Below are 27,820 nucleotides of genomic sequence, written 5' to 3'. Positions count from 1 at the left end.
ATGTTTAAGATTTTTCAATTTAATCCTTGATTGCTGATGATGATTACGATATCCTCGAATGTGTTGAATTGCATGATTTAGTTACTGATGTGTATAACTAAAACTGTGATTGCAATTTAGTCCCTAAAATCATAACTTGATTGATTAATTATCTAGTATTCGAATTAGGTTAAAAGTTAACAATTTCATTTCTGATAAACAGAAATAACATCATTGATTCGATTTTTAACTAGACCATGTTCGTGACATTACATTTATCTTTAGGTGCAATATGATTTTTAGAAATTTAATCCTTTTTCGTACCCCATCATATTTTTAAGGTTTAAGCAACATTTACAAATCAATTAGGGCATTTCAAGATCATTTACTGAGCTTTTACATATAGGTATCAATAGGAAAATATCGATACCAAATAGGTATCAATAGGAAAATATCGGTACCAAATTGACACATTGAATTTTTACCAACTACTGCGATATATATATCAATTTGGGAGTATCAATATTAGATTAACAATATCATTACTCTAAAAATGAGTATAAATACTACCTTTAGAATTTACCTTGATTTTCAGTAAAATTTCATATCGGTATCGGTATCAAACCTCAAAATATACATTTTTGTCTCTAGCATTTCATTCAAAAAAAGATTCTAAACACCATATTTGAGGCCCTATATGATTTCTAAAGTTCATGGCATCATTATCACATCAAATGATATTATTTTTGTGAGCGTCTAACGTAATTTGCCACCAAAATCATCATAACATGTTTATCAATAAAAAACAATCTAAAAATCTATATTTGATATACAAACATCACATTTATGAATTTGATGAAATATTTCAAAGTTAGTCGCGTAGCACATTTAGGCAAAACACAAAAAGAAAGTCTCTTAATCACTTCTTCAAACTTTCTTCTTCTCTTTCGTTTTAGAGGACTCTCCTACTTCTTTAACTAATCAAACGACGATTAAATAAAGTGATATAACAAACAAAGATTAATGAAAAGTATAACTACAAATTTAAAACTAAAAAGAAAACTCATTGATTGAGCTCTTTCCTCTGTAAACCCTTCTTAAACCCCAACTAGTTTTATAACACTCTCATGAAGGAATGTTGAGCATTTCATTAACTTCTTGAAATGATGAGGGTGAATTTACATTTCTCACGAGTTCATGATGGATTAAATTCACCAAGCTTGATCCTTTCTTCTACCAAATGCTATATTCTTTTCAAGAAAAAGAAGATGGGAAGAAATGCGTGCCAAATCCATTTTTATCCTATTTTTTCAATAAAAAATTGAATGGGATTCGGCTTTAATTTTCTTAAATAGTAAAATTACACCTTTGGCTATTCCGTTAGATTACAAGTTTTTAAAATACTACGAATAATACATTTTAAAAATAAAAAAATATATATTAAAAAGTTTTACCATCGAAAGTCCATACATAATCACATTAATAAAACTGAAGGAGTATATATTTTGCAGTTTCTTCAATATATTCATATGTTGTATCCCGTGAAATCCAGCCCTTTGTTATTTTAATATTAATCAATTGATTAAAAGTACTGGCGAATATTCGATTTCTTATATTACGTGTTTTATTTTCATCCAATAATTATTCTGCAAAATCTCTCCCTTCTTTTCATTTCCTCTTGTTTGGACTCAAGTGGCCCAATGAATAGCAGCTATTTGCTGAGCAGTACATATAGAATATAAAGGGTAAAAATGCAAAAGCAAGATGAATGAAACTTATAGGGCACACAAACTAGAGTTGTCTTGAAAACTAAAGTAAAAGATGTATGATGAAGAAAATGTTGATAAAGTAAAGAGACTACCATTAATCACACAAATTTAGTTTTACACGGTGTAAAAATCTTTTAGTTTTATATAAATTTAGAATCGTTGGATGAATGAAAATAAACGATTGAGATTAACAACAAGAAATAATAAGATATTCAATGAAAAAAGAACAAATGAGTTAATATCAATCATCTATTTTCACTCATCTAACGGTCCTAAATCTGTGTAAAGTGTGCAAGTGGATCATGACCATATATATATATATATATATGAATGAATTGAAGGGGTGACGAGGATGATCACTCTAATGAAAATTTTAAATTATCATATATTTTAGGTATTTTTTTAAATTTCTATTGATTATATGTTTTTGACTCCCCTAAAATTTTATAAGTTTGTTCCTTGCAATTTCATAAGTTCTTCTCATAATATAAAATCTTGTGTTCGTCCATGTATCCTCACACTCTTGCCTTTTTCAATAAAGAAAGTATTTTTATGATTTTGGGTATTTATTATTTTACACAAATAATCCATTTAAATAAAAAGGGGAGTTTTGGAGTGTTTCTCTAATGAATAAATAAAATCATTTGGTTTCTCTTAACCTAATTAAACACCTCAGATAAATAAAGAAGATTTCTTGTAATATTGGTTTTGCCAAATTATAGTTACACAAGCATGGCCACTTTACATGATAGAATATTGTAAGAAATTCTAGTTGGCAAAGGCACTTCATTGTCATTTGTCATATCCTAAACTATAATGGCTATATATATTTATATACCCAATACAGCCTTCCCCTTCCATATAATATTTTCTAGAAAATCATCCCATACCTTCTTTTGCATTCAACCCCTACCTTAAATTAATCAAAGATTTTCTTCTCCAATTTCTCCTACCTTTCCCTTGTTAACAACATAAAAAAAATGGGGCTAAGGGACATTGGAGCTACACTGCCTCCTGGCTTTAAGTTTTACCCAAGTGATGAGGAATTAGTGTGCCATTATCTCTACAAAAAGATTGCAAATGAGGAGGTCTTGAAGGGTACTTTGGTGGAAATTGATTTGCATACATGTGAGCCATGGCAGCTTCCTGGTATACGCTCTCTCTCTCTCCTTTATTTATGGCTTTTGCTTTGGAATCTTATTCCTTCTAAATTGTAATTCTCCCCTATACTCCCATCAAAGCTAAAGAAATCATGGTCGATGGAATAAGTTTGTCTTTTTTGTCGTTGGTGATTTATCTCTTCTAATTTGGATGGAGAGTCGTGATCGATGAATAACAGTCGTTAGCTGGTGTTTATCTGTGGGAGATATGAAGATATAAGAGAGAAGATGATAGTCAAAAAAAAGATGAAATAAATTAGAAGAGATGAATCATCAACAGCCAAATAAACTTATTACCGTCAACAAACATCAATCATTGCCTGAGGCAAACTAGTAAGGTGATGTTGTTGGTGTGCTTTAGCATGTCTGAAAGACAGAGAAAGGAAGACAATTATTGAGTCGTCTTTGATCTCTGGACCCTGGTTCAAGGCACTGGAAAACATGCTTTGCCCTCTGCCATGTTAGCTGTTAGAATTAATTAGAAACAGCAAACAGGTAAACAAATTTTCCCTTGAAAAGAAAATAATGAAAGCGAGAGAGATGGGAAAAACATGGGTTTTCTTAGAATATATACTCACACTGTTTCTCTCTCACACACGCACATATATAGTAAAGAGAGAGAAAGAGAAGTTCATATACATGCAAGTGTATGTATGCTTATAGATATGCATGTGTAAATATGTAATTAATTAATTTATCTTACCAACTTTGTTAGTGAAAACTCCAAATAAGTACTAGATTTTACAACCTGTGATTTGATTTAAGTTATATATAATTTGGAGTAAGTATTGGCTAACAAAGATGATGGAAATATATTCCTCAAAAACCAAATACAAGTGGGTGATTTCAGGTTTCCATTATTCTAAATATCTTCCTCTTCTCAAATAGGGTCTAAAACTAGACTTTGTTGATACAAGGGGGTGGATGGAGTTTGAGCTATTTTTTTAAGTAAAAATTACATAAACAAGTTGTAATCAAACAGAAGCTAAAATTTGCATGTTTACGTGGTGGTTATTCACCCAAGTTTGCTTCTGTGCTTTAATATTTAATATTATTTCGTTTTTTGGTATATTATTTCTTATATATATATATATATATATTATTACTTTTAATACATATTATCTTTCTCTCTATGCGGTAGCTTTGGTGTATTTTTTTATTTTTTATTGATAGAAACAAGTTTAACATTATTTATTAAATTGAAGAATTAATTGTTGGTAATTTAATGATTGAATAATTAAATGTTGATTTTAAATTATATATATAGTATTTTTTAAATAAATATTGAATATAATTAAATTATTTGATAAATATATATTTTAAAGGATGATATCAGGGATGGATCGAGGGGGTTGTCGCCCCCTGAAAATTTAAAATTATCATATATTTTTATGTATTTTCTATTGAAAATATATTTTCGACCCCTAAAATTTTATAAATCTGTCATCTCCTAAAATTTTAGAAGTTTTTCCCTAACCTAAAATTATGCATCCGCCCCTAGATGATATAATTAAAATAAGTAAAAATAATATAGAAAGATTATTTAAGTAAGATTAGGAGTTCAAATTCTGACATTTGTAAATGGAGCAATCTGGAATGATCGTCCCATAATTGGCTTCTACAAAATCCAATCCGAAATAGTCAATCAATAGATCAGATATCGATGGTTAACAAAAAAAAATCCCTAAATTAAATTTTTTTTAAAAAAAAAACAATAATTTTACCTTGAACTCTTCTAACTCCTATTTACTACTCAATAGAGAAGATTATTAGGCATTTAAATTCTTTCAAATTGAATCATTTAAAGTTTTTCTAGCATACAGATCACGTAAATAATGGCTCTCAAAATCCAATCCGAAATAGTCAATCAATAGATCAGATATCGATGGTTAACAAAAAAAAAATCCCTAAATTAAATTTTTTTTAAAAAAAAAACAATAATTTTACCTTCTTCTAACTCCTTACTACTCAATAGAGAAGATTATTAGGCATTTAAATTCTTTCAAATTGAATCATTTAAAGTTTTTCTAGCATACAGATCACGTAAGCTAGCTTTTGAGTGTGGTTTTGGACTAACATATTGAGTTAAATTGAAGCCACTCTCTTTCTCTGTCTCCTTAAATAATTTCTTTTAGCACTTAATTAGTTCATTGAGGCCTGGTTATTCTTAATTTGTTTTCTTTTTGTTTTTAAAGGGAAAATCCATGCTTCTTTCAAAGATCTCATGATAATATATATAATTATATAAATCAATCAATAAAGAAAAGATATTAAAAATAAAAAATTGTAATTATCCCTTTAAAATATTTTAAAATTTTATCTAGGGTATTCCAAGTATATAATAAGACAATTTTTTGCTTTGTTAACGAGTGGTACTTCTTCAGCTTCCGTGACAGGAAATACGCGACAGGGTTTCGGACTAATCGAGCAACGGGATCCGGGTACTGGAAGGCAACGGGGAAAGATCGAACGGTGATCGACCCGATAACACAGGAAGTAGTGGGGATGAGAAAAACACTGGTATTTTATATGAACCGAGCTCCGAATGGAATCAAAACAGGTTGGATCATGCATGAATTTCGTCTCGAGACCCCACATATGCCCCCTAAGGTCAGTTTTCCCTCCCTCGCTGCTCATCTTTTTCAACCGTGGTCATCATATTTCTACTTATAATGCATTGTCTCGAAAACGACTGTGAGAGAAAGAAGGGTTGACAATTGGGGCCATTTGTATGTGAACAAAAAATATCGTGTTTTCTCCATGGAAACTCAAACAAAAGCTAGTGGGCATCTTCTAGCTATCCACTGCCTTTGTTCCATGTGTTTTCATAATCAAGTTCTTATGCATAAAAAATATATTTGAGGCTTATCTTCAAGCCAAAATGGTAATTTCATGGGAACTATATATGTATGTGCATTGTCACATTTTCATATTATATCACTAAGCTAGATACTTTCGATATCTTTGCTTTTATTCCACTTTTTCTTGGAAATTAATATAGTAATTTTCGTCAACTTTTGAGATTCTTTAATAAAGAAATGTAGATAGATAATATATCATAAAAATATCATGTACAGTGACTTTCATTTTAGATAATTAAAAAAATGAAAATTATTTTAGAACATGTAAGATGGGTAATTGAAAAATTCGATTTTTTTATGTTAGATATTCATTTTAATTGTGTCCACCTTGAAACTTCGTTAATTTATGTTTGTCCTCTAAGAAAAAATTTTATTGTTAATATATATATATATGTCCACTCTAAAAAGTATTTATGGATCCGTCTTTGTATGACAGGAAGACTGGGTTTTATGTAGAGTATTTAATAAGATCAAAGGAGCAGAAAACAACACCGAAAGGAGCCCCCACATGATGTACGAGACCTCAACTCAAACAAGCATGGCTTGCGGCGGGCATCAACAAATCAGCAGCTCTGTATCCACCACACCCGCACATCATCAACACCATGGCCAAAGCTTGTTAACCCTACTTCATTCCTCTCGGCTAAAGAACAATAATAACAATAATGATAGCTTCAGCAATTATGAAGTTAGCTCGAAAGTCGTCGACGATGATTACGAGTTCTTGTGGGACATGAACATGGAAGAAAACAGCTTGGAGGATCGTCATCATGTTCATGGCCATGGGGTGGCCGATTCCAACTTGGAGGATGTAGGATTTGAGATTGATAATAGCATGGTTTTCCTATGAAGATATAGACATGATATTTCATATGATTTAGGGTAAAAAAGAAGAAGAAAACAACCCCATTTGTTTATTAGTGATGTTTGTGTGGTCTTTGCCTTTGGATATACAGCTCATGTTACATTGGATGATAAAAGAATATCGGCATGTGTAGTTTTTTTTCTTTTTTAGGATTAGGGTTCATTTTTATTTTGTATACAACATTGGGCATTGTAAAAATTATATGTAAGAACAAAGTATATATAATTTATTTTTCAGTGATATTTTCAAACTAAAACTTCACTTGCATCGTATATAAAATTATGATAAATATTTATTTTGAATAATTTAAAATGATTAAAAAATATTTATTTAAATTTTTCTTAATCGACAATGCATAGACAAATCAATTATTAAACTCAAAACCTTAAAGAAAAAAAAACCTTTTTATTAATCTTATATAATTTTTTCTTCAAAATAATATATTGAACAATAATTGGAAGTACGAATATACACTTGTATTATTGTTATTAGACGAGATGTGGTCCATTTTAAGCATCGGGATTGCAATAATTGAGGGTTCCTCCTCCTGATCTGACCTGGTGGGACCCAAGGGGATGCTCAGATTACAGTTCATCGATTTGACAAGTAAACAGTACCAAGAATCATTTCTGCCTTTCTGGATGCAATATTTTTTTCCTTTTTAAAAATATTTTTGAGAATATAATACTTTTTTGAAAATATAAAAATTGTTAATGAAATATTTTCCCTTTTTTTAAAAATATTTTAGTTTATGACTCTGTTTCCTTTGATGATTCGAAAAAGTATATGAATAAAATTTTAATTGAAGTATTATAATTATAATTATGCAATTTATATTTATTATTTTTACTCAGTAACTAACAATATTTTGCATGAACTAAACAATTTTAATGATTAAAAAATTATTTTTATTTTTTAATATATCGAGTTCGAGAATCTCGTAAGTAGAGATGTATAAATGATCAATATCAAATGATTAAAAATTAACAACCAACTTTTAAATTCATGTTTGAAACCAAGAACACATATCAACACTTCATTCGTGTAACATCCTAAACTAAGTAATAACCAACGATGGATTTAATATGTCATATTGGGCCTTCTAAGTAATACATGTCAAAAATATAAATATATATCACTAATAACATTTAAATGACAATAAGTAATACATGTTGCAAACCAAAACACACTTTTAATGTGACATATCAATATATATCACTAATTAAATTATTTTTATTAAATAAATATGAAAAAATATAATGATTTATCCATAATTAATCTTTTATTATTATCTAGTTTAAATTGTAATAGGAATATAATTAAATTATATTTTTATTAAAATTTATAATTATTTTAGATTTTTTTTAAGATTAGAACACTTATATAAATTTAAAAATTCATCCCAGCAACAACCATCAAAACCAACCATTGACGACCTTATCCTGAAATAATGTATTACATCCACCAACGAAAAATTATGTATTATGTGCGCTCTAAACTCATCCATAGGTAAATTAAATAATCATCCAATTTATTAATAATATTTTAGGTCTCAAATTTTGTCTTAATAAAAAGACTAAAACAACAAGACCAATATACTTTAAATGAAATAAAAAGTAAATTTTTATTTTAATATTTTGTTGATTTTATAAATAAACAAAAAAAAGAGAGAAAGTGATAATTGTTCCTTCTATCTGTTGATTAATAAGAGAAATATGTTTGAAATTTTATAAATTCTTCAAAAATAATATTATTTACGTCAGCTCAAATCCAGTATTTTCCATAATTTTGAGTGGAAATAAAAAGGGAAAGAATTATTCAAAATCTCTAACAAAACCACCCAAAAGAATCGCCGTCTGCAACTGAAACTAACAGAACGACAATCTTCATTGTCGCTTAACTTTGTCTCTTTCCTTTCTGTCTCCGTCTCTTTTATCTTTTTAGCTTATGTACACTCCTACAAACTGAAACAGCTTTTAGCATTCTGAAAAATCTCTAAACAACATATATAATATATTCATATATGTTTCCTTTTTTGTTTGTCCAGACTTGCTCTTTCCTCTTTTAGCAAATTTCCTTTCAGGTAATTAAAGAATACTAAACTACACCAACATGCACAAGTTCTCCACCTTCTGTCCTTGTTTTAAATGTGTCATTTATTAATTAATCATCTGTTCATTATTATTAAGTTGTAAAGGCATTGAAGCTTTGAAAGATTGAGCTGGGAAACTGGATTTGTTTCTCTTAATAATAAATCTTTTTTTCAATACTACCGGTTTGTGTTGATGGGAATAAGTTTATGTCGTCGGTAATTGACGATTCACCCTTTTAATTTGGACGAAGAACGATGTTTGCTGATGTTTTTGTGTGAGAGAGAGACGATCATAAATAAGAAGAAGATTGTGTGCCAGCTTATGGAGGCCATCCCTCTTGTCTGATATTTATAGTGCTTCTAGTTGGTGGTATAGACATAGGGTAATTATAGTTATTTGTAGGTCAATTGAGCCTGTTAGAGGCCTACGTCCGCAGGATATGGACTCCTTGGAGGCTCTGATAAACAAAGGGTTTTGTCTGGTTGGCATTTTCCGGAGATTATTCTCCGGAAGTATAACAGTTTGTTAATTATGTCAATGAAGCACTGCCAATGCTTGTTTAATGGCTTCTATTGGATTCAATGCCCTGTTATAGGATAATGGTTTAGTCCTCTATGTGGTCTTATTTCATGCATTCATTCATTAAGAATCAATAGTTTTTAATTTATTAATGGCTTGTGTTATATATATATATATAAGTAATTCTGAATTTGTAATGCTTTTTTGTTTTTCAAGTTTTGGACATGCAACTAGAGAAGATTCAAGAAAAAATATTTAAAATTTGAGGTATTCTGTTTGCATGAACTATTGATTTGTTAGTTTGGATGATCTGAAAACGATATGACAAGGGTAAGAGCTGACGTGAATCCCAAGAATCGATTAATCACTTGGATTATAGTGTTGGTATTCTGTTGCGGTTGCTTCTATGCATATACTCGAAGCCGCAGTTCATCGGCTGTCGAGTACGGAAGTAAATCTTTGAGGAAATTCGGATCTTCATACTGGAGTGGGGAGGATGATACTAATGCCGATTCTTCAACTAGAATCGAAGAAGATGCCGATGATGGTTTCATTCCAAAGAGTTTCCCTGTGAGTGAGACCTTGATATTAAGCCAACTTGTTTACAGCTTTGCAGCTGTATTAGTTTATGGAGTATCTGATATCACAATTGTTTTGGTTTCAAAGGTTTGCGATGATCGACATTCGGAGATAATACCTTGCCTGGACAGGAATCTTATATACCAAACAAGATTGAAGTTGGATTTATCTGTAATGGAACATTACGAAAGACATTGTCCGTTGCCGGAAAAACGTTACAATTGTTTGATTCCTCCTCCACCAGGATACAGGGTGAAGTGTTGCAGTCTAGTTTTCTTGCATTTCAAGTGAAGTTCTTATGTTTGTTATCATATGCAGATTTAGGTATTATAGTGTTTTCGGTTTCTTTATTGTTGCAGGTCTCGATCAAGTGGCCAAAAAGTCGGGATAAAATATGGAAAGCGAATATACCGCATACTCATCTCGCAACCGAAAAATCCGACCAGAGATGGATGGCTGTCAGGGGTGACAAGATTGTTTTCCCTGGTGGAGGAACTCACTTCTATTATGGAGCAGATAAATATCTTGCTTCAATGGCAAATGTGAGTGATTTTTGTCCTCTAAAAGCACCGACTGTTTGATATATTGCAATCATCATATTCATGTGTTTCAACTGGCAGATGTTGAACTTTCCAAATAACATTATGAGCAATGAGGGAAATGTCCGAACAGCTTTCGATGCGGGATGCGGAGTTGCCAGTTTCGGAGGATACCTGCTATCACATGATATTCTTACAATGTCTGTAGCACCAAATGATGCTCATCAAAACCAGATTCAGTTTGCTCTGGAGCGAGGAATCCCTGCGTATCTTGGTGTTTTGGGGACGAAGAGGCTTCCTTATCCAAGTCGATCTTTTGAACTTGCACATTGTTCTCGTTGCAGGATCGATTGGCTTCAAAGGAATGGGATCCTTCTTCTAGAGCTAGACAGGATACTGAGGCCTGGAGGCTATTTTGCCTTTTCATCCCCTGAAGCATATGCACAAGATGATGAAGATTTGAGAATTTTTCGAGCAATGAGTTCCCTCTTCGAACGGATGTGTTGGAAAATAGCAGTAAAAAGGGATCAAACTGTTATTTGGGTTAAACCCTTGACAAATGACTGTTATATGCAAAGAGAGCCCGGTACTCTACCTCCAATGTGCCGATCCGATGTTGATCCTGATGCCGCATGGGGCGTTCCAATGGAAGCTTGTATCAGTCCTTACACTAATCGTGAGTACTTTTTTCCCTCTGCCCCCTTTACTGAAACTAGACACTTCTCATGTTTTCGACCCTGACAGAAGTTCATAGAGCAAAAGGGAGCGGCTTGGTTCCTTGGCCTGCACGTTTGACAACACCTCCACCCCGTCTTTCAGAGTTAGGATACTCCGATGATATGTTCGTAAAGGACACGGTAATCTCTCACGAGACTTTAATACCTTTTCATGTCTGCGTGATGTATGCCTTATATGATGCATACAGGAAGAAACTATCTTCATGTGTTGCAGGAACTTTGGCAACAAAGAGTCGAACACTATTGGACTATTTTCAGTCCGCATCTCAAGCCCGACACGTTTCGAAATGTGATGGACATGAAAGCAAACCTGGGTTCATTTGCAGCTGCTCTGAATAACAAAGACGTTTGGGTTATGAATGTAGTGCCCGAAGATGGACCCAACACTCTCAAGATAGTATATGACAGAGGACTGCTAGGAACCCTGCACAACTGGTATGTAAACCCCTTTTTATATGCCTTTGAAGTGTTGCATTCGTTGCTAAGAATCGTGTCCCTGGAAACCGACAGGTGCGAAAGCTACTCTACGTATCCGAGAACTTACGATCTGATTCATGCTTGGACCTTGTTCTCCGATATAGAGAAGAAAGGGTGTAGCATAGCGGATTTGTTGTTGGAGGTGGACCGTATCTTGAGGCCGAAAGGTTACTTCATTTACAACGATAAACGGTCGATAGCGGAGGTGATAAAGAAGTATTTAGGAGCATTACATTGGGAAGAAGTGGCAATGGTGGACTCCCAGCTGGTTGAGCAAGATGAGGACGATGTAGTGTTCATAATTGAAAAGAAAATGTGGCTTACAAGTGAAAGCCTTAAGGAATCGGAATAAAGACTGATTTCAATTCAAATTCCAATTATGATTTTATATTGTTTAGTTTCATTACTAGAGGCTTGTGTTAATGCCAATGATTTTTTTTGGGTAGCTTTGTTTTGTTCATTTAAACTATCTGTTTATCTTCACTGTAGAACATAAATGGACATTCTTTTGTCTTATTTTCATCCCTATTCTTTACCAAATTATTCTTCCTCGAGTTCTTAGATCAAGAGCAATTTATTTCGATAAAATGCAGGTTTAAACATCTCTGGAAGAGTTCCTTGTCCTTGGAAATAAAATATGGAATGAATTATGATATAATACAAGTATATATGTTAATTATATGCAAGTTTCTGTGAACCATTTGTCCATAGTGATGATTATCATGTAGTTTATTTTTATAGAAATTTAATAATATTAAACATGACATTTGGTATATACATGTGTGTGTTAATTATAAATAATATATATTTATTTTTAAAATATTGTTTAATACATTAATTATATTAATATATGATAAATGTAAAATTTAGATAAATTTCAAGAGAAAGAGTTCAATAAATTTTATACCAATGTCTTTCAATTTAATATTGAAGGATAATATTATTTTTTAATAATATTATTAGTCAATAATCTTTCATGAATCAAACATATGATATCATAGATTCCAATAATGTTATAAGTCATATTCTCCCCTGATACTATTTGAGATTATTTGGGAATTGCTTTTAAGCATGTTATTATATTGTTCTAATTAATTTAATAATAAATCCTAATACATATTTGAAATCAAACAGATCAAACCTTTTCCTTGCCATATATACTATTTTAATAAAATAAACTGACATATCTTGATTTTATCTTGTATCGAAATCATCCTTCAAAGCTAAATCCAAAATCTAAGAAGCATGAGTTCCAACTTCTTGAAGTTTTAACTCAATTTTAAATTAGAAATATATTTTGGGTCGAAGGAGGGTTTGCACTGATGTTGCTGTCTGTCGCTAGCACCATGGTTTCTTCAACGTAACTAGGACAAGGATTCGTAATAGAGAACTTAAATGCTGTCAAGATGGGCCTACAAAATCCGAGTTAAAAAAATTGTTCAAAAGACTAATTTATTGTGTCTCCATTCCCAGGATCAGGCAGATTTCAACTTGGCTGATGCGGCGGCAAGATGAGAAAGGATTCTATGGCCAACAAACACAAGGAAAACTCCCAAGAAACCCAGTACTTTCAGTGTTTGGAATAGATCCAACTGCACTCACAACATACAAATTTAAAAGCCTTTAGAAATTATACATGAATGAATGAACGAAGCTTACAAGTGCATGATAAAATACTAACCTTTAACCAGAAAAACACGTAGAGCAATAGAACTGCTCCGATGCCAACATGGAAGAGAACGGCAAATGTGGCAGGTATGGGTTTGGTGGGAAAGTTCTTCATGTTCACCCCTAGTCGTAATAACTGTCAAAAGCAAGCAAGATCAATAACGTTTGAAAATAACAATGACTTCATTATTAACGTAAAATATTACTATGACATGCAAGAACTAGACCAGAAATAGTAAACAGTATATATATCATTTGTATGTGTGAGCGCCTTCAAAATTGCAATACTTGATAGCTTAGCAGTTATACTGACAATGAAGTGCCGGGTTCTACCGAGACCACTTAACAAGGCTCCAAGAATGCTATCCATAAAAAAAAAAAGCATTAAATTTTCCAGGCTAGATAGAAAAAAAAATACAACAAAGCATCCCAGAACAGAAACGCAGAAGTTACGAGAAAATACATGGGCTGGGTCCAGAATAAATGTTGATTTAACACATGAATTAAAACTTTCAAACAAGTTTAGGGTAAGACCAATCAGACCAGGATGCAAGGCAACACCAAACAATTTGACCGAGAATAAAAGACTCAAATAAATCAATTAGAAATTCAGACACTGGTAATTTTCTGGTTGAATGAAAAATATAAATAAGTAAAATTGTGAAATACAGGACTAACCCCAATAAAAAATCCAAGCAATGGCAAGATAGTAAGACCCAGGAAAGCAAGGGAAAGCTCTTGAGGTGGACGCTTTTCAGGAGCTCTAAAGATGTGTGTTATTTCTGCTTGGGGTCCATATCTTGAGTAAGGATCTACAGGCTGCGGAGGAGGGCGGGGTGCCTTCTCAGGTGCTTCAGGTAGATCTAACTCGATGTATCCAATAGCTACTAATAAAGAGTTCTCCTGAAGAGAGCAAAAGATGTATATTTATTTGTATGTGTTTGTGGACTCGTATAAATTGAACATTTCTGAAAGGAAGAGCAAAGCAACACTTACCATAGCAGCATCACCAACAGTGAGTTCCATGTCATATTTACCTGAGAGATAGAAGAACTTCTCAACCAGCCCAAGGAAATTCTACAAGACAAGCAATATAGGATTAGTAATTTAAAGAAAACACACATTGAATAAAGCACATATGCCTGAATATTAAATATGTTAGTAAATACCATAAACTATAGATGTGTTCTTGTTTCCCAATGAAAAACAGGCATATCACATGCCATATGAAGTAAGAGAAGAGACATCTCAAACAACATTAAATGTTTTTAATCTGTAACACACATCCAGAAAGATGTTCACCCCATGAAAGAAAAGATACTTAACTAGAACTATCTCAAACTGTTTTCCAGAGTTTCCAACCACAAAAATGTGCTCGACCTTGCTCTCATGTCTCAACTTGAGAAATGCCTGCAAGCCACAAAATTAGCAACAAACTGCTGCAAAGCAAACCACACATTGAAAATGAAGACAAGCAGAACTACCAACCTGATGTGGCCTAAAAGCACGTCCACGAGGAGTGGTCAACTGAAAGGATAGACGCATCTTCTGGAGGTGGTTTGCTGATAATGATACATCATTTTTAGCAGTTAAGTCTAGCCTGTATATGTAGGACGTAGGCAATGAATTAAACTTTACATTAAAGTTCAGTTGAATTAAAAGCTAAAACACTAGGAACCAACTATTAGAAGTGTCATCAGATGTTCCTAAACAATTATCAATTATATAAATTACATGTATTAAAATAACCAAAACAATATGCGAAAAAATACATACTTGTTCTGTGATTCTACACTCCCAAGATCACTGTCAAGAACTGCAATTTCTGAATTTTCAATTTTGACAAGTCCCGTGACAAATATTGGTACTTTTGTTTGGCTTCCCATAACATAAACTTTTTCATCCTCAGGTTCTTGAAGGACAACCTAAAAGATTCAAACTTCATGTCTTAGAAAGATCAATGAACTTAAAGCTTCAATCCAATAATATATGACAATGATACCTCAAAAACAAATGTGTAACTTCCAACATCAATACTCTTTAGCAAGTCGTTCAAGATATGTAGCCCAGATCCTTGGTCAAACTTAAGTTCCTGCATTTCATGAAATTTATGAACAATAAATCAAATTAAACAGAAATAAAGGAAAATGCAAAAGAGACTTTGTAAGAAGAAAGTAAATCCAATAAAATGACCACTACTTGAGGAAACAACATACCTGGCTTTCAACTAGAGATGCATCCTTAGAAACAGAACTAAAAGCACCCACAAGCTTCACGGTTAGAGGTGGTGCATTTGAACCAAGCACAGTAGTAACTCTAACCTGTTTTATTCAATGAGCAAAAATAAAATAAAATAAAATTCATCAATAACAAAACCCCAAACGAGATGGATATTTTCAATTCTGGCATAATCAAGGAGGGTTAAGTATAAAAGGCAAATGAAAAGCAGGTTCAATTACATAATAATTGACCAGCAATATGCACCATAAATTGGACACAGATGAATGAGACATGAAGATGATTACAGTTTGATAAAAAGGCCAGAAAAGAAGTTAGCATACACTCCATCAGATGACACAAGTATCTTCATGAAGATCTAAAACTGATATGTATTTAAGTAGCAAAATGGAAATGCCACTAATCTCAATACCATCAATCCTTGGATGGTAGGTTTTTGCCACTATAGAGGAATTAAAGTCGCTGCTCACGATTGTTCATGTTAGGGATTTTAACTTTGGACAAACCTTGAGTGAGTCTTTTTTGGTCAATGAAAGCACAGCTGATGAAAGTGATAAGATCAATGGGATAGAAACCCTGCATGCCAAGTGAAATTTAATATCTATTAAGTTCCAGAGCTTCATTACATAAAACCAAAGAGAAATGGTGACAGCAGCACACAAAACTACTACTTTTCTCTGTCACGAAAGGCATAAAGTAACTATGAAAACAATTTTACAAACACTGAGCTCAATTCCAGATTATGCAAAATGAAGTTCACAAAAGGCATGCGCATAACTTCTTGCTCTCTTTCAAGGATCAACTAGAGTTACTAGAGAACATATTATTCAAGGGTGACAGAAATTCAACCAAGGTTAAGATTTCACTATAATAAAAGGCTATTTGGATAATTAAATAACAGGAATGGTAGCCAAAAAATATATATCTATCATCAAATTGTATCAAATAAATGAAATACGTTAAAAATGCTTAAAGAAAAACCTTGCCTGTTGCTTTCCAAACAAGCTAAGGCATCTATTTGGTAGAAGAAATCTTTAGCATCGCCAGGAACTCCAATACCAAGGAAGAATTTAGCTAATCCGAGTATTTTGTCCCGTGGAAGCTGCAGATATAAACCAGAAGTATTAGATTGCACTCTGAGAAGAAAAGATAAGTGGGCTAAAATGAATGATAATTGAGTTCTCTCTACAGACATCGATATTTCCGGTAGTCACTGCAGCAAATGCTGTTAGCCCTCTAAGAACTGAAGAGGTGATTGATAAAGGACCTTGATATTCATAACCATCAACAAGTTTATCATCAAAGTAAAGGGTCCCATCATCTGAAAAAGAGAACTAATAGAAATGAAGAACTAAAAAAGAAATATAAAATTGAGTAATAATATTCACTATTTTTTAATTGAGAGATGGTGAATGGAAGTAAAAGGGAATAAAAAGATTTCGAAGAAAACAAGAACCAGAAAAAGAAAAAAAAACACAATGAATCTAGGAAGAGGAGAGATATACATACCATATTTCTCAATGCTGTCAAAAAGCTTGCTTATATCATTTTTTAGAGTACTAATCTGCCAACAATAAGCAAACATATGATACATTATGAAACGCCCAGACTTGACACGCACAGAGAAGAACAAAATAAGACTTTGGGTTAAAGCAATATCCGCTCAGTGGAGCTGAGATAATTCAATATCAAAAGAAATAAGCATAATCAAATAATTCACTTGCTTCAACACAACAATTTGATAACTAAATAAGCATCTAAAAATAAATAAATATCTGGTAAAATGTACTAATCCTTGCTCATAATGCTTTAAAAACATGTGTACTTAGATGCATACACATTTAGAAGCTAGATATCCCACATGACATGGCTAAAAGTTCAAGTAAATCATGGTACAAGAAAAAAACCAATGAGAGAACATCTTATCATCCACATAGAGCTGAAAAGTGATTCAGATTCATAAACTAGTCAATCTCACCAGATCAAAGCAAGAACATTTATACTTACCAAAGATTGGTCAAGTTCTGAAGATGCTAAAGAAACAATTCCAGCGAGAGTTTCAAGTGCTATTCCTGCAAGAATATGACAAACCCAAATAAGCAACTGGTGCACAATCAAACAAAACAATTAATAAATGTGAAGAAAGCAAACAACGGTTACCAATGAGCTAAGACCAAAGACAGAACAGAAAGCAATATGGTACTTGTACCAGACATTGCACTTGAGGGAAAAAGGTTTTAGAACCCAGAAAAATAGTTACCAGCAGCAAAAGCACTAGACTCAGGATTACTTGAACTATAACGCCACCTGCCATCACTCTGGCTGAAAGCCTGGAACATAAAACCATCCATGGCAAACATATATTAATAACAATGCAAATTGGAGTTGGCTCAAGCAGTGAGCCTCCTCCCCAAACCTGAACCTCACCACAACAACTAGTTCCACTGAAATGGTAGGCATCAGTCTGCCTGAATAGATCTGGCGAGGTCGAGCACTTTAACCTCCCCATAAAACTAAATCTAGTTATAACAACAAACCTTGACTGAGCGGAACACTCCTTCAGCATCAGCAAGATGAATATCATCTTTGGAACTCTGATCCTGAATTGGCAAACCAGGCATTAGAAGGTAGGGGCAAAATGAGAAACAACTTAAAAGCTATAGCATTTATAGAAAATAAGCTGGACTGGATAAAAATCATAAAATTTGTTGGAGGTACTCATAAAATTGATTAAATAGATGCATAGAAAGAAGTACATCATAATAACCAGTATTTTGAATGCAATCATTACCTTGATAAGTACCAAACCTCCTACTGAATAGTAGAAGTCAAGCAACGAACTTGCAGCACTGACAGCAGCATTAAGACTTGAAATAATGCCCTTTTGCAAATGAGGAAAAAGGCGGCAACAATAAAAATTAAGCACCTGGGTTAAACAAAGTGAAAAGCTCTTAAACCACATGTCAGCATACCAAATTCAAATAATACCTTAGAAGCTGTCTCGTGTATCTTGCATTCTGCTATGCTATTTGCTTTTAAAGCATAGAAAAGATCCTTTGAGGTTGATGTTGATGACCCAACAGTTTCAGAAATTGAACGGCAAGCTGAAGCGGTTACATCAGGCTTCTTTTCAATTCCAAAAATCTGAAATGTTCTTAGTGCCTCGTATGTTTCTTCCAAGCTGTTTAGACCAATTACATCAAATAAGATACTTCCTAAAACCTCATTCTCGTAGGTCTCTTTTCAACTTCCAATTCAAATAAAAGAAAAACCAAGTTCTCATCAATTTTACTTTTCTTGGAAAAAAATGTTTATGTTTAACTAAGTTGTTATCCATAAACTGAAAAATTAAGTACTAGATTTTTAGTATTGAATTTATAAGCACTGAATTTGTATCATAGAAAAACGAATGTAAACGTTGAATTTTGATAATTATTAATTCCACATGTTTAGCTTCATTACATTTTCCATTATAAGGGACAGATCGAAACAAATAATAAAAAGTAAATTAAATATTTCACTCGTTCTAATTAAATAAAGAGGCCATTAAGTTTTAAACATAAACTTGCCAAAAATGGAGAGTATCATATTATAAACAGATGTAGTCATGCATAACTTACTTATCACGATATGAATTGAGTTATCAAATGAAAAATTTTAACCACTGAATTTTTTTACTCTTTTCAACGAGTTATCAAAAGCATCCTAAGTTGAACATTTCCTTCGAATATATTTCCTTAACAACCAACGGAGATATATAGGTTAAAGAAAACCTTTTGAATGATCCATGATCGGGAGTGAAGAGCTCAAGAGCGGCAGATCGATGAGAATCGGAGACTGGTTGAAAGAGCGAAGCCGCTTCGCAGATCGATACAACAAGCAGCAGAACCAGAAATCCAGCTAGACTTCTGGCCATTTCCTGCAATTAAAATCCAACAATAGTCAGCCAAACTCCTCAAAACTGAAATGGATTTTTCACAAATACCAAAAAAACTTATAGGATTTAAAAAATAATTCAGAATAGATCGGAAATAAACTCTGAAAATACTAGGGTTTATTAGATCGCTAACGTACTATAAATGTAAAAGAAATTCGTCCCTTTTCTTTTTGGTGAAGTCTTCGCAGTCCTTGCTGTGCGTGATTATGGAGTGTGGCCGAGCTAAGAAAGGTAGTAGTAGAAGTAGGGATAAAAGTAAAATTACCAGTTTGTCCCACCAATTTTTCAGGCTAGGCCTAAAAGGTTAAGGCCATAACTTAATTTGGGCTTGAACTTCAACCCACCAGCCATTTGCCTTATGGAGACTGTTCTATTGATTTTATATGGTCTAATGAAAAAAAAATACAAATTATATCCTTTGCTCATTTGAAATTTGAAATGTATATAGTATCTTTTGCTTAAAGTAAATGTCTAATATTATATTTATTATCATTTTAAGTGTTTAGTTCGAAATAATATTAAAAACTTTAAAAATCAATTAACAAATTACATTTTGACATATTGCCTAATTTTTAATTTACTTTAATTTTTTTTTTTAAATTAATATATTTTCAAAAAAATTAACTTTTTTTACTTTTATAAATATCTAAAATTCATAAAATCCCTAAAGCTCATTTTGCCATTAATTATCATCACCATCGACCCACCCACTTATTTGCTACCATTACCCTCTCACTTACCGACCATCATCCACGCTTTTGTAGATTTCAAATTATAATTGCAAATTACAAATTTTTAAATTAACCTAATAATCCAAACATTCAAAAGAATATCTTATTGGACAAATCTTCATATTTCCGCAAAATATTTTCTGATTAATTTAGGAAAATAGAAAAGGATGAAACTGTAATTGGCGAAGAGCAGTTGACAATTCAATCACTATCATTGAAGCCACGTCTCTTTGCTTACCCAAATCTCTCAACATCTGATCATTCCCTCTCTACCTCTCACCTCTCTTCCTTCTTCCCCCAAATATCCCCTCAAAAAGTTTTCAAATATCCCCCAGGAAGATAAACCCTAACCCCCATATCACGACATGTCGTTCGACGACGAAGAGTCATTCGAACACACCCTCCTCGTGGTCCGTGAAGTAACTGTCTACAAAATCCTGCCTCGTTCCACCTCCGGTGGTTACAAATGCGGCGAGTGGCTCCAATCCGACAAGATCTGGTCGGGTCGGCTTCGAGTCGTCTCCTGCAAGGACCGATGCAAGATCCGATTGGAGGATCCCAACTCGGCTGAGCTCTTCGCCGCTTGTTTTATATACCCTGGCCAGCGCGAGAGTTCCGTTGAGCCCGCGCTCGATTCTTCCCGGTACTTCGTGCTCAAGATCGAGGACGGCAATGGGAAACACGCCTTTATTGGGCTCGGGTTTAACGAGCGAAACGAGGCCTTTGATTTCAACGTTGCATTGTCTGATCATGAGAAGTATGTTAGTAGACAGAACGAGAAAGAGGCCAGTGAGACAGATGCTAATGATTCTATTATTGATATTCATCCCGCAGTCAATCATAGATTGAAGGTAGAAAATATCGGGTATTTATTTGCTTTTAGTAGCTTTAAACGTTTAATTTTGTTTGATCTTAGAATGTGGGTTTGCTTATTCTTTATTTTGGTTTATCATATATGTGAGTTATTGCATAAAATAATAGGGTTGAATTTTTTACTTTTGTTAGTATTCTAAAAGTTTAAATTTTTGTTGAGTTGAGAATGTAAGACTGGAAGCGAGGAGGTATTTTTTTTATCCTGTTATTAATGAATTTTTGGCGTCATATTTGGAAGAATGTAGTTTTATGGGCTGGAGCAAACAAATAAGTCAATTGATTTATTCTATTTATAAAGTTAGTTTGAATATTTGGATAAGTGCCAAGTTCTTATTTTTATTTTGGTGTTACTGTCTTGAAGAATCTTATTAAGGAGAGTTTGTTATGTTCATTTCTTCTATTATTATTAAGGATGTGCAATTTCTTTTTTGCCAATGTGCTATGTGAATTTGATTTTGAGGGTTTTTCCCCTTCTGGTTTTGATATCATTTTGCTGAATTTGGATTTTGATGTTACTGTTTTGAGGAGTCTAAAATATTGTGAAGAGGTGGTACAATTTCAATTTTTGCCAATATGCCATGTTAAATAAGTAATTTCTTATATTTGATTTTGTAGGTTCTGTTGTTTCGATATCTTATCATACCGATTAATAATAAATAAGCTTCTCTATTGGTTTGATCATTTATCTTTCTCGTTTGGTGACTTTTGGTTTCTGCTCTAAAGAGAACAAGTCAATCTGTTTTGCTGTTAAGCAATAAGGTTTTTAAGTGCTGTGTTTGAATTCGTTTTAGGTGGATTTTGATCTTGTGGTGTTTTGGGTTATAGGAAGGGGAGACCATGCGAATTAATGTGAAGCCCAAGCCATCTAGTGGAACTGGCATGCTTTCAGCTACTGGATTGTCAGGGGGGTTCTCTGGTAGTGGTAAGCCTAAGACTTTGGGCCTTGCCCCACCACCCAGTGGTTCTGGAAAAATTCGGTCTCCTATCCCACCCTCTCCCAACGACCCTGCTGCTGCTTTTATGACATCTAATAGTCAAGGTGTAGGTCTAAGAGCACCCGAGGAAAACACAAGACAAACTGACCCTTTAACCAATTTTTCTCAACTAGAGGTACGGCTATATTTTAATCCTTCTGATGCATCCTTCATCGTGTTTTTCTTAAATGTAGCATTGCTGGGAATCGGTTATCATAGTGTATTCAGGAGCACCCTTTTTCCCTTTATGCATAGTATATTCTCCACATGCCTTTTCTTTGTTTGATAGAAATTATACTCGTAGCTTCTCGTTTTCCAGATGATTCCTTGTGGTCATTGTTTTTAGGTGTTGTATGTATTTTCCCCCATGACTTATCAATGTTCCCTAGTGGTAGAAATAATGTGGGTATAGGTTTCGAATCGAAGCTCAAATATTAAAAACAGAATATATTATGACCTTTTAAATGTACACGGTGAAACCATGTATGGAATGGAACTCGTCCTGGATGATAGTGTTTTATATGTTTGGAGGTTGTCATATTTCTTTGTGACAGGAATTCATTTCTGTATTCAAATTTAACTACATTGGTAACATTTACAGAGGGATCTTCCTGCTAGTGGATCTGGATCGAGGAAGACCACGGCGTCTGGATGGGCGGCTTTCTAATAGTATGCGAAGCGAGATCCTTCTATCTGATGTTTTGGATATTTGCAGAAAGATGAAGAAATAAAGAAAAGAGATTAAGCAAAAAGAAAGGACAAGATACCGAATACTTCCATGTTTCCAGTATCCTATTGATGCCACATCCCTTTTGCTTGAACTCGTATGTTATTGTTTTATATTATTTAAATATATTTTTATCAAAAAAAATATTATTTAAATATATCAGAGAAATTTATTTATTTTTATGTATAAATTGGCTGACTTTTCAATGATGGCAATAATAATTAGTGATATTGTCATGTTGTGTTTAAGGTGTTATGTAGGTTGTGAGATGTTAATAATTTATATTGTATAGATTGATATGCCTCTTATTACAGTTGTATCATGTAATTGTGTTGTGTTCGAAATTGAAAATTGTAACCAATAATTTTATTAATATATGACAATTTTAAATAATATTAAAACTTTCATTTCACAAATATATATATATATATATATATATATATTAACATGGCAAAATTTATGTAAAATGATTTATTAATATTATGTCATGTGTCAATTATTGATTGGTCTATTAAAAAAAATCTAAAAGATAAATATATATATTAAGCACAAACAAGATAACCTCAGTGATTAAGAAATTGTTGTTAGTCCTTGGGGTTCTAGGTTTTTAATAAGTGTTCAATGTCAAATGATTTAGTATTTCTGAATTGATACTACAATGTATTCATCACAAATTAATAAAAAAAATTGTAACTCGATCTATAAGTTAAACCCAAACTTAAGTGGTCATATGTCCCATTCAGAGATTTTTTTTTAACAACTTATAGAACATTAAATATAATATAGAACAAAATATTAATAATACAGATATATCCAAAACGATAGCAAATACATGTCACCAAATATAACCGAAAAACATATAGAGATATATGTTCGTACAAAATAAGTAGTTGATCTCTCCTGATGCCAAATCTGTTAGCTTACGGTCTGTTGTTATCTGAAAAAGGTAAAAACTACAGAATGAGCTAAAAAGTCCAGTGTGCTCCATACAGTGTATAAAAACATATTAACAAAATATTATAATAAAATTTGTTTATGCAACATGTTTTGAAAACATGAACACTACCCCCATCCTTTCACAATTTGTTTGTGTAGGTTCCCCAGAACCATACACCCCGCACAACCAGTAAGGCCCTGAGCACACAGCCGAGTAGCCTGCTGATAATCTTCCTCCAATAATATTCCCCCCAATGATAGTAATTAACATGAATGTATTCGCGTAAAACAATGAATAATTCTTTAAAAACATAAAAATGTTTCAAGCTTGAAAACCATAAACAGAAATACAGAAATCAAAAATCAAATCAGTAATGTATGGTAATTTAGATGTTGGGTAATCAGTATTCAAAAAACGGTATAAAATACCGTAACCAGAAATCATATCAGAAATATGCAGTAAATCAGAAATCAGATACACAGTATTCATATATTTATATACTTTAAAACAATAATATAGCACTATCAGGAAACACACCTGTAACAGTCTGAGAAATCAGATAGGGAAGCATACTATTGGGTTTGTCGATTAAGCTCTGCTGTAGCGCTAGAACCTACGAATTGAAAAAATCCATATTGGAATCCTAATATAAATAATCTTAATATTTATTTAAATAATATACGGAAACATACGGGTAATTCTCGTAGTACGCGGTTCGGGCTGATCTGACGAACGAACAATTTCGGACCTAACTGATCCTCTCTCAGTTGAAACACTAGTACATTCATAAAATATTTTATTGAATCAATTCTTTAACCAAAACTCAATTAAATAATCAAAATATTAAAATACTAAGCCTTTTTGGGTTCACATGCTCGATTCAGGAATTTCGGGTCAGAATTTGGCAAAACGGACTTCGGAATCAGATTCAGGATGTCGAAAAACATAAAGTATGACCTTCCGGATATTTAAATTCTTGGTCAAAATCAAAGTCAAAGGGTTTGACTGGCAATTTGGAGACTTTCGGGTTCAAATTTGGTGAAACGGACTTCGGATTCGGATTTGGAACGTCGAAAAATGTCAGGATAGGTATACTCGGTCAAAATCAAAGGTCGTTTAATGCCCGGTCAAAGCCGGTCAAAATTCTGGTCAAAAGAGGTCAACAGTCAACGGGTCGGGTCGGACCGGTTCGGATCGGATCGGTCAAACCGGTTTCAAGCTGCTGCCGAAGCTTCCCCACGCGCATTGGCGGCGCGTGGGGCGCGTGTGACGTCCTACGGTATCCTATAATTCACAGAAAAATTTCTAAAAATTATTTTGAGCGATTTCGAGATACTTACAAAGCTCGGTTCAAATTTTGGAACGGCGGAGAGCTTGATTTCAACAAATCGGAAACTTTGACCGCTTCACCTCCCCACGCGCCGCCGTCTACGGAGACCAAGGATGACACTGGCAGACTCGGAACGGCACAAGGAACACGATGGTGCGGGAGGCGTCGTAAACGGAGCAATGATCGGCGATGAATTTAAGATTTTCTCGGCGATTGTGCTAAAAACATCGAGACTTTGACTGGAAATTCTCGGCGTTTGGCAGCGTTCTGCTTCAATTAATTTAAGGGGTTTGTTCCTCGCTCGATGATGAAAACGATGGTGGTTTCAAAACGACGATCAGAGGTCGAATGGCGTCGAAATCGGGTTTGGAAGTTGTGTGAAAAAAAAATTTGCCAATTGCACGTCTAAATAACCAGAGCCTGCCGACATTTCAGGGGTAAATTTAGGGCTTGGTTCCTGAATTTTCTTTAACTCTAAAATAGACTACAAGTTTTAAAAACTTTCAACTTAGTCCCCAAAATTTACTAATTTATAAAATTAAAACCTCAAATTTCATTTAAATAATATTTTCAAATTTTCGGGTGGTTACAAAAATAGTATATAAATTGTAGATAATATATGTGTTGCCTTATCTAAATAAACATCTCATTTTGATTTTATTCTTTTTGCATATTCTTGAAATGTTAGTTTTTGCATGCTTTTATGACACGATTTTTTTATCGTTATGACAGTTTATCGTTTCACTTTGCATTCATCATAGTAAATATATTGATCAGGAAAGGTTGGCTATCTTTTATAGTTAAATTTCCTTTTGTGATGGTTTATCAATGCTTTCAAAACTATTCTCTCAATCTGTTATATTGATTCTCTCAATCTACAAACCTATATCAATATTGTGTTTAGGTTTAACTACAGACATGAAGATTATTGATAGTTGTTATTTTTTCTTTTAGAATATGAGATTAATTTAAAGAAAAAGTTATTTTATTTTTCTTCACATCCTTTGAGTTTCAATGTTAGGATTGTGGTGTCCTTGTTGTACTTACTTTTTTTTACTTATGGAAGCCTAGTTTTATTTGAAAAGAACAATATTTATATTAGTTTGTTAATTGAGAGAGAGAGAGAGATTATACAAGCCTATTACAATATTTTTTTAATATAATTTATTTCTTTTAAATTATGATGTTGCCTGAGGAATAACGTCAAATCTTGCAACACCAACCGATAATTAATAATTAATAATAAAATTTATCTTTTTCTTTAACAATTATTGTTTAATTATTATAAATATTTAATTTTTTATAATTAAATATAAAAATTAAATTTATAAATTTTTGGATTAATCACTGATATTCGATCTATTGATCAACTAACTCAGATCAGGTATTGCAGAGGCAAGAGCGACCCTCTCAATCAATTTGCTCAATTCGCAAATGCCAAGGTTTGAACTCTTGAACTTGCTTACGGAATCTAGTGTCTGATCTCACTAGACAACAACCCTATATATTTTTTGTATAACCAGTGATCTTCGATCTATTGATCAATTAATCTGGATCGGGTATTGCAGAGGCGATGATGACTCTCCCAACTCAGTTTACTCCATTTGTAAACATCATGATTTGAACCTTTAATATTACTTAAGGGATATTGTGGCTCATCTCACTTAACCAACTGAAAATTTATAATTTTTATATAACATAAAATAATTTGAAATAAAAAATCATTAAAAAGTAAATACAACATCCACCGACCAAATAGAATATTATCATCATAGTAACTAACAATAATTGAACATAGTCACTTATTAGATTCTTGGAGTTGTCTCATGAAAGGCGGGCTAATATACGGCGTTATCAGATACATTAAAAGATATTTAACAAATTCGATTTAGCACTACCGGAAATATTGAGTAATAATAATGTAGTAGGTGTAAATCATGAAGAAATATTAAAAAATTTGACAACCGACAAACTTAGCTTGTCGGTTTGTATCGATTCAAATAAAAAATGTATCGATCCATAACAATATAACTGGTAAAAATATGACAAAACCGGTAAAACGCTACCGGATCTGTTGAAAGTGTCGATAATTTAATATAAGTATCGACACTTTAGGAATTTAAATATGACAAAACCAGTCTCGAAATGACAAAACCGGTAAAGCGATACCGGATATATTGAAAGTTTCGATACTTTAATATAAGTATCGACACTTTAGGAATTTAAAAGAGAAACAGTTTTAGCGCCTATAAAGTGTAGATAATTTATAAAAAATGTATCGATCCATAACGATATAACAGGTAAAAATATGACAAAACCGGTCTCGAAATGACAAAACCAGTAAAGCGCTACTGGATATATTGAAAGTGTCGATACTTTAATAAGTACGCGTAATAAATTATCGATACTTTCAAAGAAATAGGTAATTATCCTATCGAAAGTATTGAAACCTGACATAAAAGTATCGATACTTTGGTAGTTGTATCGATTAAATATAAATAACATATCAGGTGAAAATATAAAGGGCATAGCTAAATATCCTCTGAAAAAATAGATAAAACACGGATGAGTTTTTGAAATCGAAGCGTAATTGTTGCTGCATTTCAGAAGGCGTTTCTAAAGCGAAGTTTGTTTGTTTGTTGCTGCAGTCGAATCGAAAAGTACGTTGTCGAAACCCTAGTTTTTTATTATTACAGTAATCAGAAATAGGGTTTTTATGTGTTATTTAGGGTTTTCTAAGTAAAGAAGCATTTAGGACCGATTACAGGTAGAAAGTGATACTCTAGGTAAAATATAAATATCGATACTTTTATTAAATATTATAGGT

At 32.8% G+C, this 27,820-nt stretch overlaps 4 protein-coding genes across 4 annotated transcripts; 3 read left to right on the top strand and 1 right to left on the bottom strand.

Annotated features, from left to right (window-relative positions):
- The first annotated feature begins 2,605 nt into the window (after positions 1–2,605).
- LOC120188804 (NAC domain-containing protein 21/22-like) lies at positions 2,606–6,662 on the top strand. The gene is made up of 3 exons (XM_039192197.1): positions 2,606–2,913; positions 5,269–5,518; positions 6,206–6,662. Exons 1-3 carry the CDS (start codon positions 2,729–2,731, stop codon positions 6,617–6,619), a joined length of 849 nt encoding a protein of 282 aa, XP_039048128.1. The 5' UTR covers positions 2,606–2,728; the 3' UTR covers positions 6,620–6,662.
- Positions 6,663–9,482: 2,820 nt separating this feature from the next.
- On the top strand, positions 9,483–11,988 carry LOC120188876 (probable methyltransferase PMT3). Its single transcript, XM_039192259.1, has 7 exons — positions 9,483–9,816; positions 9,913–10,077; positions 10,185–10,367; positions 10,446–11,040; positions 11,109–11,221; positions 11,316–11,536; positions 11,612–11,988. Exons 1-7 carry the CDS (start codon positions 9,568–9,570, stop codon positions 11,928–11,930), a joined length of 1,845 nt encoding a protein of 614 aa, XP_039048190.1. The 5' UTR covers positions 9,483–9,567; the 3' UTR covers positions 11,931–11,988.
- Positions 11,989–13,029: 1,041 nt separating this feature from the next.
- On the bottom strand, positions 13,030–19,665 carry LOC120189093 (dolichyl-diphosphooligosaccharide--protein glycosyltransferase subunit 2-like). The gene is made up of 20 exons (XM_039192426.1): positions 19,559–19,665; positions 19,258–19,403; positions 18,473–18,665; positions 18,276–18,365; positions 18,022–18,084; positions 17,745–17,814; positions 17,492–17,556; positions 16,994–17,048; positions 16,678–16,805; positions 16,471–16,586; positions 15,991–16,060; positions 15,463–15,567; positions 15,249–15,338; positions 15,023–15,171; positions 14,735–14,846; positions 14,573–14,656; positions 14,243–14,323; positions 13,925–14,149; positions 13,260–13,382; positions 13,030–13,170 (listed from the first exon to the last, which is right to left on the bottom strand). The coding sequence occupies exons 2-20, from the start codon at positions 19,398–19,400 to the stop codon at positions 13,054–13,056; spliced, it is 2,079 nt and encodes a 692-aa protein (XP_039048357.1). The 5' UTR covers positions 19,401–19,403; positions 19,559–19,665; the 3' UTR covers positions 13,030–13,053.
- A 696-nt stretch (positions 19,666–20,361) lies between these two features.
- Positions 20,362–22,886, top strand: LOC120188811 (uncharacterized protein At1g03900-like). Its single transcript, XM_039192205.1, has 3 exons — positions 20,362–21,003; positions 21,851–22,135; positions 22,601–22,886. The coding sequence occupies exons 1-3, from the start codon at positions 20,518–20,520 to the stop codon at positions 22,664–22,666; spliced, it is 837 nt and encodes a 278-aa protein (XP_039048136.1). The 5' UTR covers positions 20,362–20,517; the 3' UTR covers positions 22,667–22,886.
- The last annotated feature ends 4,934 nt before the right edge of the window (positions 22,887–27,820 follow it).

Source organism: Hibiscus syriacus, unplaced genomic scaffold (genome assembly GCF_006381635.1).
Source record: "Hibiscus syriacus cultivar Baekdansim isolate YM2019G1 unplaced genomic scaffold, ASM638163v2 tig00116951_pilon, whole genome shotgun sequence".
Lineage (NCBI taxonomy): Eukaryota > Viridiplantae > Streptophyta > Magnoliopsida > Malvales > Malvaceae > Hibiscus > Hibiscus syriacus.
This window is presented reverse-complemented; position numbering and strand designations above follow the sequence as displayed.